We start from the raw sequence: 17428 nt of genomic DNA on the forward strand, positions 1-17428 counted from the left end.
CGTTTGCTGCAGAGAAAATATGAATAATAGTGTTTAAAATAAAGATCTATGTGGCCGCATCTTCTCCTGTATGCGGTCACGTGGGGCCGCCGATTACAGTAATGAATATGCGGCTCCACCCCTATGGGAGGTGGAGCCGCATATTCATTACTGTAAATGAGTGGCCCCACGTGACCGCATACAGGAGAAGATGCGGCCAGACCAGGAAGCAGCGACAGCCAACGAGGAAGGCGGGTGAGTATTTTCAGAACAGCGGGGGGGCGCACAGGGGGTGGGAGGGCGGGGGGCACATAGATCTTTATTTTAAACACTATTATTCATATTTTCTCTGCAGCAAACGCTTCTGCAGGGAAGATATGAATCGCGGATTCAGCACCAGTGGGGGGGGACAGCGCTTAATGTAAATAAGGCAGCACACTGCAGCGCTAGAACATACAAACTTGAAATACGAAATTTGAACTGCATTACTGCACTAGAAACACGAAAAATGAGAGCGTTTAGCGCATAAAAATGGCCAATTTTATGTGTACCTGGTAGCCACTTTACGGCATCTCTCTTATACCAGGTCCCACGCTTGCCTTACCTCGCTGAGAATAAACGTCTCCATCTGAATGGGTACATGTGAAACCTCTTCCTAGACTAATATTCTCTCTCTCTGTGGAGGGGTATTGGACCTGCTGTAATTAAAACACCTGTGGCTAGAAGGCGGAGTGCACGATCAGAAGGCTAGAGAATACATTTCAAAAACCTGACCTGCACATCCAGACATAGACCAAGTGTGAACAGGTGCTGAACCCAGAGTCGCCAACTCGTATATAGTTAAATAAGGCAGCACACTGCAGCGCTAGAACATGCAAACTTGAAATACGAAATTTGAACTGCATTACTGCACTAGAAACACGAAAAATGAGAGCGTTTAGCGCATAAAAATGGCCACAGTGTGCGGTACGTGTTTTACACGGACCCATTGACTTTAACATGTCTTTGACATGTCTCCGTGTTTGGCACACGGAGACACGGTCCGCAAAAAATCACTGACATCTGAGCAGATGCAGTGATTTTTCTGTGTCTACGTGTGTCAGTGTCTCCGGTACGTGAGGAAACTGTCACCTCACGTACCGGAGACACTGACGTGTGAAACAGGCCTTATAGAGCTTGCAAGCACTACTCTGAAGTTGGCTGTAGCCATTGATCTGGCCGTCTTCAGTGTCCATGTGCTACTTTGGTCCTGCAGAGGCGACACTCCCTCCACTTGCAGCATAGTCGATCAAAGACAGTGACTAACCCACTGGTATGAAGACCCACTGGTCCGAACTGTCAGTCTGCAGGACGGCATCGCCCCCTTGTGGCAAGGAGGACACCTGAGAAACAGAGGTCATCTTGAAGGTGGAAGAAGTGAATAACCCTTGAAAGGGGGTCTGTCAGCCCATAGCTGTTGTGTAAACTAATCAGGCTTGCCTGGAGGGAGCATTCCCTGTCTGTGGAGAAATCTCAGGCAAGCCAGCGCTGTCCGTAACCAGTGAGGGAGGCAGGGCACGCCAAACCATGGGGTGGAGGTGAGCACCATAAGTGGTGTATTTGATTACACTTCCCCTTCTGCGGAACAGAGGCAGCAATTGGCATACTAAAAGTGGGGATTTTTTTAAAAGGGTATGTGCTTAGTTTATACTGTCAGTTTGGGTTCAGACTTCCTTCAATGATCTGTAGCACCATAAACCACTACATTATTACACATGCACTCAAATTGACCTGCAGCTATTTGGCCAGAACAAAAGTTAATGTATTGGTGTATGCGTCATGTAAATATTCTATAATAAGTTCTCACAATTTAACTGCATAATAAAGATGGTTCTCGAGACTCTGATATACAGTTCTGGGTACATTCATTTCACCGTCATAACAGACAAGGGCAAAGACTTTGCTTTGACTAGCTGGCATGTGCTTGCAAGTCACACTCCACCATTTCTTTGATAAGCAGCTTACTGTCTATATACTATGCGCCTAGTCTGGTGCGGGTGAGGTTGGCTTGCTCAGTTTTTCTGCATCGCTAATTCTAAAAACTGTCCGAACTGCTGCACCCAGTGAATTAAGTGACACATTGTTGGATTCAGGGTCTCTTTGCCAACATCATGCTGCTCACAGATGAGGTAGCAAAAACCTCTGCCAGATTCCCTTTTACAAATGGATATAGGTGGAAAGTATGGCTGCAGGATCAGACTATTCTTAATTTCTTTTCAGTCTCTCCATAAAGACTCACAGGTCTGCAAAGGAGATGAAGACACAACATGCTATGATCTCTTTAACCCCTTAGCGACCGCCGATACGCCTTTTAACGGCGGCCGCTAAGGGTACTTAAACCACAGCGCCGTTAATTAACGGCGCTGTGGAAAAAGTCAATAGCGCCCCCCAGAGGCCGATTTTCTCCGGGGTCTCGGCTGCCGGGGGTAGCCGAGACCCCAGAGAACATGATTCGGGTTTTTTTTAACCCACCCCGCATTTGCGATCGCCGGTAATTAACCGTTTACCGGCGATCGCAAAAAAAACCAAAACGCGATCTCTTTTTAATTTCTCTGTCCTCCGATGTGATCGCACATCGGAGGACAGAGAAAAGGGGTCCCAGGTGGCCCCCCAATACTCACCTAGCTCCCCCGATGCTCCTCGTGTCTCCCGGTGGGCGCCGCCATCTTCAAAATGGCGGGCGCATGCGCAGTGCGCCCGCCAGCCGGCACCGGGAGAATCTTTGGGGTCTCGACTGCCGGGGGTAGCCGAGACCCCAAAGAGCATGATCGGGGTCGGTTTTACCGACCCCTGTTTTGCGATCGCCGGTAATTAACTGTTTACCGGCGACCGCAAAAAAAAAAAAAAAAAAGTAAAGTGTAATTCTCTGTCCTCTGATGTGATCGCACATCAGAGGACAGAGAAATGGGGGGATTCGGGGACCCTACAATACTCGCCTGTGTCCCTGGATCCTCTTGCTGCTCCTCCTGGCCGCCGGCAGAAGAACATGGCGGACGCATGCGCAGTGCGTCCGCCATCTGTCCCCATCTGCCGGCCGGCAGGAGAACAGCAGTTGGGGCTAAAATTAGGGTTAGGGGTAGGGTTAGGGTAGGGTTAGGGGTAGGGTTAGGTTAGGGGTAGGGTTAGGGCTAGGGTTGGGGCTAAATTTAGGGCTAGGGTTGGGGCTAAAGTTAGGGCTAGGGTTGGGGCTAAAGTTCGGGTTAGAGCTGGGGTTAGGGTTAGGGTTTGGATTAGGGTTGGTATTAGGGTTAGGGTTGGCATTAGGGTTACGCTTGGGATTAGGGTTAGGTTTGGGATTAGGGTTAAGGTTAGGGTTGTGATTAGGGGTGTATTGGGATTAGGGTTAGGTTTGAGGTTAGGGTTGAGATTAGGATTAGGGGTGTGTTGGATTTAGGGTTTTGATTAGGGTTATGGTTAGGGTTGACATTAGGGTTGTTTTGGTGTAAGGGTTGTGATTATGGTTAGGGTTAGTGATTAGGATTATGGATCAGGTTGGGATTAGGGTTAGGGGTGTGTTGGGGTTAAGGTTGGAGCTAGAATTGGGGGGTTTCCACTGTTTAGGTACATCAGGGGGTCTCCAAACACGACAGCCAATTTTGCGCTCAAAAAGTCAAATGGTGCTCCCTCCCTTCTGAGCTCTGCCGTGCGCCCAAACAGTGGGTTACCCCCACATATGGGGCATCAGCGTACTCGGGATAAATTGGACAACAACTTCTGGGGTCCAATTTCTCTTGTTACCCTTGTGAAAATAAAAACTTGGGGGCTACAATATCTTTTTTGTGAAAATTTTTTATTTTTTATTTTCACGACTCTGCATTCTAAACTTCTGTGAAGCACTTGGGCATTCAAAGTTCTCACCACACATCTAGATAAGTTCCATGGGGGGTCTAGTTTCCAAAATGGGGTCACTTGTGGGGGATTTCTACTGTTTAGGCACATCAGGGGCTCTCCAAACGCGACATGGCGTCCGATCTCAATTCCAGCCAATTCTACATTGAAAAAGTAAAACGGCACTCCTTCTCTTCCAAGCTCTGCGGTGCGCCCTAACAGTGGTTTACCCCCACATATTGGGTATCAGCGTACTCAGGAGAAATTGCACAACAACTTTTGTGGTCTAATTTCTCCTGTTACCCTTGTGAAAATAAAAATTTGTGGGCAAAAAGATCATTTTTGTAGAAAAAGTGCGATTTTTTTTTTTTTTTTTTTTTTTTTTTTTTTTTTTTCCACGGCTCTACATTATAAACTTCTGTGAAGCACATGGGGGTTCAAAGTGCTCACCACACATCTAGATAAGTTCCTTAAGGGGTCTAGTTTCCAAAATGGTGTCACTTGTGGGGGGTTTCCACTGTTTAGGCACATCAGGGGCTCTCTAAACGTGACATGGCATCCGATCTCAATTCCAGTCAATTCTGCATTGAAAAAGTCAAACGGCGCTCCTTCACTTCTAAGTTCTGTGGTGCGCCCAAAAAGTGGTTTACCCCCACATATGAAGTATTGGCGTATTCAGGAGAAATTGCATAACAAAAAAAAAAAAAAAAGACGACTGAGGGGCGATCTAATAACCATGTATAAGTATATAAGGGGACAATACAAATATCTCGCTGAGGATCTGTTTATACCAAGGAAGGTGACGGGCACAAGGGGGCATTCTTTGCGTCTGGAGGAGAGAAGGTTTTTCCACCAACATAGAAGAGGATTCTTTACTGTTAGGGCAGTGAGAATCTGGAATTGCTTGCCTGAGGAGGTGGTGATGGCGAACTCAGTCGGGGGGTTCAAGAGAGGCCTGGATGTCTTCCTGGAGCAGAACAATATTGTATCATACAATTAGGTTCTGTAGAAGGACGTAGATCTGGGGATTTATTATGATGGAATATAGGCTGAACTGGATGGACAAATGTCTTTTTTCGGCCTTACTAACTATGTTACTATGTTACTATGTTACATTTCTGTTTTTACACTTGTGAAAATAAAAAAAATGGTTCTGAATTAAGATGTTTGCAAAAAAAAGTTAAATGTTCATTTTTTCGTTCCACATTGTTTCAGTTCCTGTGAAGCACGTAATGGGTTAATAAACTTCTTGAATGTGGTTTTGAGAACCTTGAGGGGTGTAGTTTTTAGAATGGTGTCACACTTGGTTATTTTCTATCATATAGACCCCTCAAAATGACTTCAAATGAGATGTGGTCCCTAAAAAAAAATGGTGTTGTAAAAATGAGAAATTGCTGGTCAACTTTTAACCCTTATAACTCCCTAACAAAAAAAAAATTTGTTTCCAAAATTGTGCTGATGTAAAGTAGACATGTGGGAAATGTTATTTATTAACTATTTTTCGTGACATATCTCTCTGATTTAAGGGCATAAAAATACAAAGTTTGAAAATTGCAAACTTTTAAAAATTTTCTCCATATTTCCGTTTTTTTTCATAAATAATCGCAAGTAATATCGAAGGAATGTTACCACTAACATGAAGTACAATATGTCACGAAAAAACTATCTCAGAATCAGCGGGATCCGTTGAAGCGTTCCAGAGTTATAACCTCATAAAGTGACAGTGGTCAGAATTGCAAAAATTGGCCTGGTCATTAAGTACCAAATTGGCTCTGTCACTAAGGGGTTAAATCAAGCGGTGTTACGTTCTAAATGTGACCGGCTTTACGGATAATCCAGGAAACCCTTACAGATCAAGCTACCTGATGCGCTCCTGGGTTCCACATGTTTCTAGAGTGTTGTACAAATTGTAGAATGGGAGGAGGAGCACAGATTTTGTTCTTCTCTACTTTTAAGCTTTTGTTTTTTATTTTATCATGGTTTTTTTTTGTTTGTTTTTGTTTTGCAGTGGCTGGATCGCTTCCATCAGCTTCTTTGGAACAAATGTGGGATCTGCTGTGGTGATGCTAATACCAACCATTATGTTCACGGCTGTGGCTGTCTTGTCTTTTGTGGCATTGACTAAGGTATGATGAAAATTACAGATTGTATTGGGGAATTCAGCACTGCATTCAGTGTATGCCACTGACAGTTTTAACTTTTATGCCTATGGGCTAGTTCACACTAGGTGTTTTTACAGGGGTTTTTTTTCTGCAGCAAAACCTGGTTTTGCTTGGTTATTCTTGCATTTTTTGCTGTGTTTTTGCCATTTTAAATTTGTCTCTTGTGCTAGTGCAAAAAAATTTAAGTCCTATTCTACAGAATCAGATTTTGGCACAAAAAAAATGCAAAACCTGATGTCTGCGTTTTTGTTATGGATTTTTCCTTTTTTTTTTTTTTTTCACCACCCATTCATGTCAATGGGTGAAAAATGCTGAAAAAGCCATGAAAGAAGTGATAAGCTTGTGCACAAAACCATGCAAAGCACAAAATGCTGATGACAAAAAACCAAGGTGTTTGCATGAGATTGCTGAAATCTCATCTCATAGACATAGCTGGTACTGTAAAACTGAAAATTAGCATGAAAAAGCAGATTGTCTCCTCAAAGAGGAAGATGACTAGAACTCTAGTGCCACCTATTGGAAGTAGCAATCCTAACAGTCAATATTGACTCTTTAACGAGCCTTGTAACATGACTTAGGATAAAAGCCAAACCAGAATCTCAATTTGCAGACACTGTGTTTCGGGGTACTGCCCCTCGTCAGTGCAAAGTGGAGATCTGGTTTGGCTGATTGAGAGGCGTCTGACCGGGATCCAAGAAGTATCGTTTCTCCTTGCGGAGAGTGACATAAGCATGTCGAGGTGAGGAGACTTTAAGCCACAATGCTCCTCTGTTAGTGACTGCAGTATGATACTGACCGGTGGACCGTGCCACTGAGGACTGCTGGCATCATCCCCTATTCTTTCTTTACTGCGGAGTCCAAAATGTAATGGATGCCCCACAGTGCAAAATAGAAATGCAGTAAAAAAAACTCCTCCATTGTTTTATTTTTAGGCTATGTTCACATGATGCGTTTTTATTGTTTCTTGTGCAGGCTGATAAAGTTTAGTGCCCTCCCCCCCCCAAAAAAAAAACAAAAAAAAAAAACCCATGATGCAACTTCCTTAGGTTTTTGCAGCAAAACCTGATGCCTGCAGTTTTTGCTGTTTTTTTGCACTTGCTGATTTGTTTTCTATGGGGGAAAAATTTGTGAAAAAAAACCACTGAAAGAAGTGACATACTGCTTTTCCAAAACACAGCAGTTTTCCAATTCTGTCTAGAAATAAAAAACAGTATGTGCATGAGCGTTCTGAAATCTCATAGCTTTTGTTGGTACATTACAGCGCAGCTTAAAATTTGCGTAAAAGAAAAACCCTCAGCAAAAACGCAACATGTGAACATAGCCTTACTGTGTTTATTATATGGTAAAAAATAACCCGGTAACCTGATTCTCCAGCTCATAATGATCACACGGATCTCAAACTTGTATAGATTTTGTTTTACTAATATAGCATTGAAGAAAAATTCAGAAGTTTGTAAAATAAAAAAATAGTTTTTTTTTAATGGATATGCATGAGACCTTGTTTTGTGTGGCGAGCTGTCGGGTTTAGTCATAGTAATTTGAGGTACTTATGATGATTTCATTACATTTTTGAGAGCAGTGAGGTGACCGAAAAGTCTCAATTTTGGCATGTCAATTATGTTTTTGTTTTTCGCATTTCCCGTAGTGGTAAATTAATGTTATATTTTGATAGACCGGACTTGTAGCGATGCGGAGATGTCAATTCTGTTTTGTATTTATTTATTTTTTTTAAAGCGATGCTCGATGACTAGGGCTGACAAAGGGGAAAAACACATGAAGAAAATGTGTCTAAATATATGCCTAAAATTGATTCTTTTTTTGTTTTAAAAGTTGTATAGAAAGACTTTAAGGCTGTGTGCACACGTCCCGTTTTTTTCGCTATAAAAATGCGATAAAACCGCGAAAAAAAACGCTCACATGCATCCTATTAAAAGAATGTAATCCGCATTTTGTAAGCACATGCTGCTGCATTTTTTACCAGAATTCGATTCCGCTCAGCAAAAAAACGCATGTTCATTAATTTGCAGAATCGCGGGGATGCTGCACATATAGGAATGCATTGATCTGCTTACTTCCTGCCTGAGGCTATGCCCACCATGCGGGAAGTAAGCAGATCATGTGCGGTTGGTCCCCATGGTGGAGGAGAGGAGACTCCTCCAGGCCCTGGGAACCATATAATTGTTAAAAAAAAAAAATTACACTAAAAAATAGTGATATACTTACCTTCCGATGGCCCCCGGAGTCCTCCCGCCTCTCAACGGTGCATGCGGCGGCTTCCGTTCCCGGGGATGCTGTGTGCGAATGACCTGGGGTGACGTCGCGGTCACGTGACTGTGACGTCATCCCAGGTCCTTCGCAGACAGCATCCATGGGAATGGAAGCCGCCGCGTGCACCGCTGAGATCAGGTGACGTCGGAATGTGAGAATATCCTTTTTTTTATTTTTTTTAACATTAGATCTTTTTACTATTGATGCTGCAGCATCAATGGTAAAATTGGTCACACTTGTCAATCAGTTTGCCAAGCGATTGCTTGGAAAACTAGTGTTTAGCGGGAATACACATGCCAATTCCGCATGCGATATACCCGCGGCAAGAGTTGCGGAATTGACGCCGAAATTTCTGCGGCAATTCCGCAACGTGTGCACTTAGCCTAACATAGGCGAATGTGTGAAAAACCAGACTGTCAGAAACTTATCACATTCCCGTTTCTAACATTATTAAATTATTATTATTAATTATTATTAATTATTATTATTAAATGCCTCTCATAAATGGCCGTACAATAAGGAGCACTTGTAGAAACTTGGCTGCATTATCTGCAGTGCTAAATGCCCTTGGCTTCCCAGCAGTTTGGCTCCTGCAAGAAAAATGTATATTGTCTGCCAGACCCCAGGCATCTCCCACTGCCAGATCCCCACTGTCCTGACGTGTAGCAATAACGTTAAGGGTACCGTCACACAGTGCAATTTTCATCGCTACGACGGTACGATCCGTGACGCTCCAGCGTCGTAACAATATCGCTCCAGCGTCGTAGACTGCTGTCACACTTTGCAATCTACGACGCTGGAGCGATAATTTCATGACGTATGTGCGATGTAGAAGCCGTTGGTTACTACGCGCACATCGTATACGATATATGTTACACCATGCAATCATGCCGCCACAGCGGGACACTAGACGACGAAAGAAAGTTTCAAACGATCTGCTACGACGTACGATTCTCAGCGGGGTCCCTGATCGCAGGAGCGTGTCAGACATTGCGATATCGCTCGAACGTCACAGATATATCGCTCGAACGTCACGAATCGTGCCGTCGTAGCGATCAAAATTTCACTGTGTGACGGTACCCTAAGGCTACGTGCCCACAATGAGGATATAGCTGCGGTTTGGATGCGTCGTATTTTCTCTGCCTTCTAATCACACAGGTGAATCCGCATGTGTTCACTGAACCTTGGTGATTTACCGTATCCAATACATTGGTTACTTTTTTGTTGCAGACACTAGCGTCTCCACAACAGAAATTGACATGCTGCGGCTCGTAATCCCGCACCACGGGTGAGTATACGCGGTGTCAAATAGAAGCACAGCGGGAATGGGATTTCTATAAATGTCATCCATTGTGCTTCTAATATAGATCTTCTGAATGCAGCGCAAGTGCGTTACATCCAACACACTGCTCTTCCCGATCATGGGCACGCAGCCTTAAAGAAGAGCTTTGTTTAGCGGATATCCTGTGACGTTGACTTGCGGAGATTCTATACTGGTTTTGTCCTTCTGAAGGAGAATTATTTTGCAGCCCATAAATAAAATAATAGGTGAAGACTGATCTAATTATTAACAGTTTTCCCCTTAATTTACACAGGTACACAAGTTTTACCGTGGTGCTGGGGGCAGCCTTAGTAAGGCTCAAGAGGAGTGGACCACAGGCGCTTGGAAGAATCCTCATGTCCAGCAAGCTGCTCAGGATGCAGCTTTTGGGGCAGCACAGGGTGCCATGACACAACATGAACCTCAATACTCTGCCACACCAAATTATGGTTATTCCAATCAAATGTGAGGGTCTTCTCTGGACTGCAAGAATACATTCCTTAGGGTCACAAGGACCTCTCATTCCTGTTGTCCTCTAGTAGATCAGTTGTATCTCATTTTACCCACTTCCCTTTGATATGGTGCATAATTGATTGTGGCGTGTATGTTATGTCCCAGAGAGAATCCAACCCCTGGTAAACGGGGGCAATATGTTTGTGAGTTCCATATACATAGCCCAACAGTTAGGAGCTATGAATTGGAGGCTATATAGAAAATTATAAAAAGATTAAAAAACAAAAGGCAACTGTATAGTTGTGAACCTGTGTATAGACGAGAATGAAAGGTAGCCAGTGACCATAATGACGTCAGTATGTAGCATCAAGCAGTCAGTATTCTCTGTTGGCTGTGGATGTCGGGAAGTGCGCCTGTTGCTGCATATTGTCAGTACATTACACCGTTTCTAAATGGGGGACTGCAGGAACGTTCCCTGTTGGCTGCCATGTTAGTTTTGTTTTTTTTCATACCTCCTGTACCCTGCGATGTGTAAAGCATATGGAACCTATAAACTTTTCCGCTGATCATATTGCAGTGGTCGCTGGCCAAACTCTGTCCTGTTATCTGCAGGAGCATTTGGTGTGTTGTTGGTTATTGAATAGTGCTGTATAATAACTGTAATTGTGTTTCATGGAGAATCCAGCGCTATACATTTACAGACTAACCCAGTAATACTAATGCATTGAGGTGCAGCAAATTCCAGTAGTGTTCTGGGCTACTGGCTACATAAAGGCACAGGCAGGACCATCATCACTGTATGTTGTGCAGATCTTACACTCTGGCAAAAACTGGAATAATCGGAATCCTGTAACACACACATACCGAGGAGGGAGGAAAACTGCACCCACTTTGACCTGCTCTTACTAATGTATGAAACTTTGTAATTATAGTCTGCTAATAGTGGATTAACGAAGCCCTGGCATTTCAGTCTTAATTCCACAGCATCTCTTCTTGGGGCTATTCATTGTGCCATTCCTCTCTTATTCCTGATTAAAATGCATGAATAAATTGACATCTGGGTTTTACCAGTTGGAGGTGTGCCTTTGCACGCTGGCACTTTCCAATCAGAGCTAACCTTAGTGACACACCCCTTTGACCAGGAGAATGGTAGCACCCAGTTACTTAATCCATACATCTCCAAAGGGGAATAGGAGATGAATGGCACAATACAGAGTTAGAAGAGAAACTGCTCCATGAATGGTGAGTCCCTCTTTAGGGTACTGCGAGCCATATTTCTTAAGGACCGGGTTCATGCTTGGTTCCCACCTTTTCATCTTCAACTAAAAAAAAGCCTTTGTGTTTTATATATTTTACCCTATGGGAAATGAGTTCCAGGAACAATGACCGATTATGTAAGTCTCGTACACTAATATTTGTGGGACCAGTTAAGTAAAGACTGAGTGTATGTCACCATGTTTGGTATTGAGTTACATCGACAGCAGGAACCTGAACCTGGCTTAACGATTCCAGGCATGTTTATACGATATACTACAAAACGCCTGCATAGAAGAACTGGCTGGAGACCACATGGAGAGACCTGATTAGTCCACCCTGCTCTAGTTGGTTGACAGGTTTCTCCAATGTGTGAACATAGCTGGGACCTGTCGATCAAGTGGAGCAGGGCAGGGAGGACCCGGGCTAGTCCGGTCTTTCTCCATGGTCCCCGGACTATTATGCCAGATCATTGTAGAGAGAGATCTACCTGGCTGCAGTTGTGCCTCTAGGCTCCAATTCCTGCTCCGAGGTTTAGGGCAACTTGAAGCAAGTGAAAGGATTTTACTAGTCCCTCAATAAATGGGCAGCTAGCGTCTAAGGACCGAATTGTGGAACAATGATAAAATCTTCAATGTGAAATGATTCCCTTCCTCAGAAGATGATTTGGTAATTTCTGCCCACCTTGTTTACACTTTAACACTGGTTTTGGTAACCAGGCTGAACAAAAAAGTCTTAATATCTTGAGCTGTTACATTTGTTTCTTACTATGCTCTATCAAGATGTACACACTAATGGCTAATCCTGCTCTGCTTATAGATGTATTGGCAGTGTAGCGTATGTTACATGTAAGGCGTGCTATATCGTAGCATCTGACGGGTCACTTAATTTTTGTGTATTTTTTTTTTTTTTTTATTATAAAATGACAACCACTCATTCCATGTACTTGCATTATGGCTGTAATGTAATGCACCAGAAGGTGAACACTTGACAAGACTGAGCCCAGCCGGTGTCAGTGACACTTTCTCATAAAACCATGAATTCTGCTGCTCCATTCAGGATTATGTGATGCAGAATCCAAATTGCTTCATGTAACTGAGGTCTTTAAACAGCCATTAAAGGGACTCATTACTAATTAGAAGCTTTTCTTTTGAGGCTGAGTTAGAACCTTCTAAAGGTACGTTCCCACATACCATATATGTAGCAAATTTACCAATTTCACAAAATCTGTGACACAAAATAGAAAAAATCCACAGCATGAAAATCTATGCTGCACATATCACTGCGGATTCTACCCTTTGCGATTCCAAGTGAGAACTGTGCAGCAAATCTCCAGGATTCATGTTTAACATTGCTCATAGTTCGAATTAGGTGTATATCACAATATGATCCAGTGCAGAGGCCAACAGCAGAATCTAAAAGGTGTCATAAGAGAACATGCCAGCATTTTGTTCCAGGCCTGTCTAACTATGCACAGAGGCAGCAGCGGGCCTGAGTGTATATTAGTGTTTCATCCTCGCCATTCCCAGCCCTTGCGGTTGGATTTGCTATTAGCACAGAACCCCTTTCATGTAAATCTGTGAGATCTGAGAAAGGTCTTGTTACCGCATTTTGCGAACGTGCCCAATCTAAGGCATACCACCAGTTTCATCTTTGCCCTATGATCTATATTTGGGGATTGTACACATGACACAGAATAAGCGCTCCGCGTTCCTCTGAACACTCCACAGGTAATAACTGCGCCATATATATTTCCGATCAAGGGATCCTTGATCTGTAATGTCCAGATCCGATGATACTCTGGTATTTTGTCATTTTCTGTGTAGTTTCTCTTAAATTATTGATGTTTGGTGAGAAGAGTTGTGCACGACAAAGTGCGTGATTCTATAAGAAAATAAAGAAAGCGTTCAAACTGACCTCTCGTGTCCGTCATTCGTCAATCAATAATTGGAAGTGTGAATGTGCTTCATGGTCTCGTGGGCTGAGACATTGTGGGTAACTTAAAGGGGTATTCTCATCTCCAAGATCCTATCCCAATATGTAGCAGGTGTAGTAATAGCAAATACCTCTTATTAGAAACTTCTGACACTGATTACACAAGAACCACAAGACGGATTTCTTCACCTCCCAGGTATCGTTTTAATCAGTATAACAGCGCCAACCTAAACTACTTCTGCTGACAGGTTCGCTCCCCAAATGCAATGTTATGTAAACCCCCCAACCCCCCTGTGCTAGGTGTTTTTCAAAATCTCTTAGTGGGAAAACACTCACAATTAGCTTTTATGTTCTTACTGTTCATATGAAGATTTTTTTTGTAGCAGTTTGAGAGTATTTTTGAGCGAATCTGCTCCAAAAATCACTTGCAGATCTGTGTGAGCATAGCCTTATTTGTGCAGAAAACCCTGGCGTGCACCTTTTTACTAAATTGCATACATTTTGGTGGAGTCTGATTTGGAGTCTGTATAAAATGGACTTAATCATAAAATATATAATAAATTGGGTTCCGTGCAGGATGTGCTCTATATGTTTTCATAAAAATTTCGGAAAGTTATGAAATGTCCTACAAATGACTGTTCTGTACTTTATGTACATGCTCAGTAGTGACCAGTGGGGTCAGTCAGGGAAACAGCCGCAAGACATGCAGCCACGGCGACATGAACATGGAGCATCTCCGGCATGCTCTAATATTATTAGCACTTAAAATTATTATTCCTATAGCGCCAACATATTCTGCAGCACTTTACATTTTAGAGGGGACTTGTACAGACAATAAAAGACATTACAGAATAAACAATCACATAAATCAAAACCAAGATACCAAGTGGAATGAGGGCACTCAAGCTGTGTTTTTTGCGTAGTTGAAAAATCATGAATGTGTGAATCACAACTTTACTTTTATGTGGAGTGTGACATAATCATACAAATAACCAATTCAAAACGAACTATAGTAAATTCAATAAGTCTATTATAGAAATATTTTGGCACAGTGAAAATAATTGCCAACCTCCGTGTGAACAGGGAAATGTAAAGATTCTCAGCAACCAAAAGCATGATGGTAAGACACACATCTCGCTAGTACACATGTGCCGGCACACACTAAATAAAGTGATTGATCATGTAATTACAGCTGCCTTTTGGCCATATGACAAATTCAGTGCCATTAAGTGCAAAGTGATACAGATCCGCATGCCTCACCTGTGCCAGAGTTGTGGATAAAAACAGTGAACAGCTTTTCCAAAATAAAATGTTACTATTATTAATGTTTAGGTAGGTTAGCTGTGTTGGTGAAAGAGTAAGGCCACGTGCACACATTCAGAATTTGGTCAGTATTTTACCTCAGTATGTGTAAGGCCACTTTCACACTAGCGTTGGACTCGGCCCGTCGCAGTGCGTCGGGCCGAGGTTCCGACGTTAGCAGTGAAACGGAGGCAGCGGATGCATTTTTCCTGCGCATCCGCTGCCCCATTGTAAGGTGCGGGGAGGTGGGGGCGGAGTTCCGGTCGCGTATGCGCGGTCGGAAAAAGCTGTCTGTCGGCAGCAAAAAAACGTTACATGTAACGTTTTTTGCTCCCGGCGGTCCGCCACAACACGGCGCAACCGTCACATGACGGTTGCAACGTGTGTCAATGCGTCGCTAATGTTAATCTATGGGGCAAAAACGCATCCTGCAAACAACTTTGCAGGATGCGTTTTTTCCCCTAAACGACGCATTGCGACGTATTGAAAAAAACGCCAGTGTGAAAGTAGCCGAAGCCAAGACCAGGAGTGGGTGATAATACAGAAGTGGTGACGTGTTTCTATTATACTTTTCCTCTGATTGTTCCACTCCTGGTTTTGGCTTACCCATTCTGAGGTAAAAGAAATCACCAAATACTTCACGTGTGCACATAGCCTAAGGCTAGAGCTGTACAGCGTTTTAAGCCATGACTCCGGTCATGTGACTAAGGATGGCTCATTGCTGCTACACTGCAGCGCAATGCAAGTGAATAAGGTCACATTGCAATTGTGACAAGTCAAAAAAGTCGAACCGTGTCAAATTTAATTCATTTATATGGCGCTGCAAATTAGTAATGGCGCCAAGTGAACCTTGGCCACAGGCAAAGTTGACGTGTAACCCTAGCCTTGCCGTAGGCCAGTGCTAAACTGATCATTTTTGTGGAGCCAGTGATTGATTTTAACTATTTAAGATCAACTATTTAGGAATCGGTAGTGCTCCAAAAAGTGTAAGTGGAGCCGATTCCTTCAATGTATGATGGTCCGTTGTCATGCAGTCCCTTGGTGAAGGAGCCAGTTGATGCTTAACATCCTGTACGGCAGGCATATTATGACATACTTAGGGCTCCTACAGCTGTCTGAGCTCGGACTGTCCATGGGTCTCAGACAGCCTCCTAGTCGTATATTTCTTGGACTTCTGTTGGAGTTATTCAGTCACTTAGAGGGTTTAAATTAATGAGAAGGAACAATGGATTTATAGCACAGTGCTCCTACAGGGACTAGATGAGACCCTGAGAATAGAACTATGTCTGAAAACACTGGTGGCAAAACCATGGACATGAGACCTATATTGCAACCCAAAAAACTTCTCAAGAATAAAGGGCGATCCCCTCCTAACTAGAACAGAAACCTACAGCGTAGTATATATGATTAAATTCATTAAAAAAAATTTCAGGTTTATTAAAAATATACACATATATATATATATATATATATATATATATATATATATATATATATATATATATATATATATATATATACCGTGTATGTGTGTATATATATATATATATATATATATATATATACCGTGTGTGTGTGTGTATATATATATATATATATATATATATATATATATATATATATATATATATATACCGTGTGTGTGTATATATATATATATATATATATATATATATATATATATATATATATATATATATATATACCGTATGTGTGTGTATATATATATATATATATATATATATATATATATATATATATACCGTGTGTATATGTATGTATATATATATATATATATATACACCGTGTGTGTATATATATGTGTGTGTGTGTGTATATATATATATATATATATATATATATATATATATATATATATATATATATATAATTACTGTTGCATGGACACCAGAATAGTGGATGAATGTGTCTAAACCAAACTCAAGGGCACTGTGCGGAAACTGTTAGCCTAAAAACGAAACAAAAAAAATTAAGCCACTAATGTATGTCATGCAGTGTAAATATGATATAATAATAGATATAATAATCTAAATATCAATAGGTAAATAATTTGACATGAGAGATATATAGCATCTAGAAAGTAACAATGGCCCCCAGTATATTTAATTCAAATACAATAACACCCCCCCCCCCCCCCGTGGCTACGATCGCTCTGATTGGCTGTTGAAAGTGAAACTGCCAATCAGAGCGATTTGTAATATTTCACCTAAAAAACTGGTGAAATATTACAATCCAGCCATGGCCGATGCTGCAATATCATCGGCCATGGTTGGAAACACTGATGTGTACCCCACCCACCCCACCGATCGCCCCCCCCCCCCCCAGTCCACCGATCCGTGGTCCGCTCCTCTCCGTCCTGTGCTCCGCTCCCCCGTCCTGTCTGTTCCCCCCCCCGTGCTCCTATGCCACCCCCGTGCTCAGATTCCCCCCCCCGTGCCCCGATCTCCCCCCCCTTATACTTACCAAGGCTCCCGATGTATGTCCGTCTTCTCCATGGGCGCCGCCATCTTCCAAAATGGCGGGCGCATGCGCAGTGCGCCCGCCGAATCGGCCGGCAGATTCGTTCCATGTACATTTTGATCACTATGATCAGGTTTTATCACAGTGATCGAAATAAAAAAAAAAAGTAAATTACCCCCTCTCCCCCTTTATCACCCCCATAGGTAGGAACAATAATAAAATAAAGAAAATATATTTTTTTTCCACTACAGTTAGAACTAGGGTAAGGCCGGGGTCACACTAGACCGTAATACGGCCGAGTGCAATGCGATAAAAAAATCGCATTGCACTCGGACCAATGTTACCATATGGGGCCGCTCCCACCAGCCGACTTTTTGTCGGCCGTTTTCCTTGGTCCGAGACAATC

The 17428-nt window shown here is 42.6% G+C and overlaps 1 protein-coding gene across 3 annotated transcripts in view; it reads left to right on the forward strand.

Moving 5' to 3' along the window:
- Positions 1 to 13220, forward strand: part of SCAMP5 (secretory carrier membrane protein 5) — a 75820-nt gene extending 62600 nt beyond the window's left edge. For all 3 annotated transcript variants that reach the window (XM_069765753.1, XM_069765755.1, XM_069765754.1), the window contains 2 exons: positions 5855 to 5972; positions 9872 to 13220. In XM_069765753.1, the coding sequence (XP_069621854.1) occupies positions 5855 to 5972; positions 9872 to 10066 (313 nt within the window). In that variant the 3' untranslated portion in view covers positions 10067 to 13220. The remainder of the gene's footprint in view (positions 1 to 5854; positions 5973 to 9871) is intronic.
- The last annotated feature ends 4208 nt before the right edge of the window (positions 13221 to 17428 follow it).

Source organism: Ranitomeya imitator, chromosome 4 (genome assembly GCF_032444005.1).
Source record: "Ranitomeya imitator isolate aRanImi1 chromosome 4, aRanImi1.pri, whole genome shotgun sequence".
Taxonomy (NCBI): Eukaryota; Metazoa; Chordata; class Amphibia; order Anura; family Dendrobatidae; genus Ranitomeya; species Ranitomeya imitator.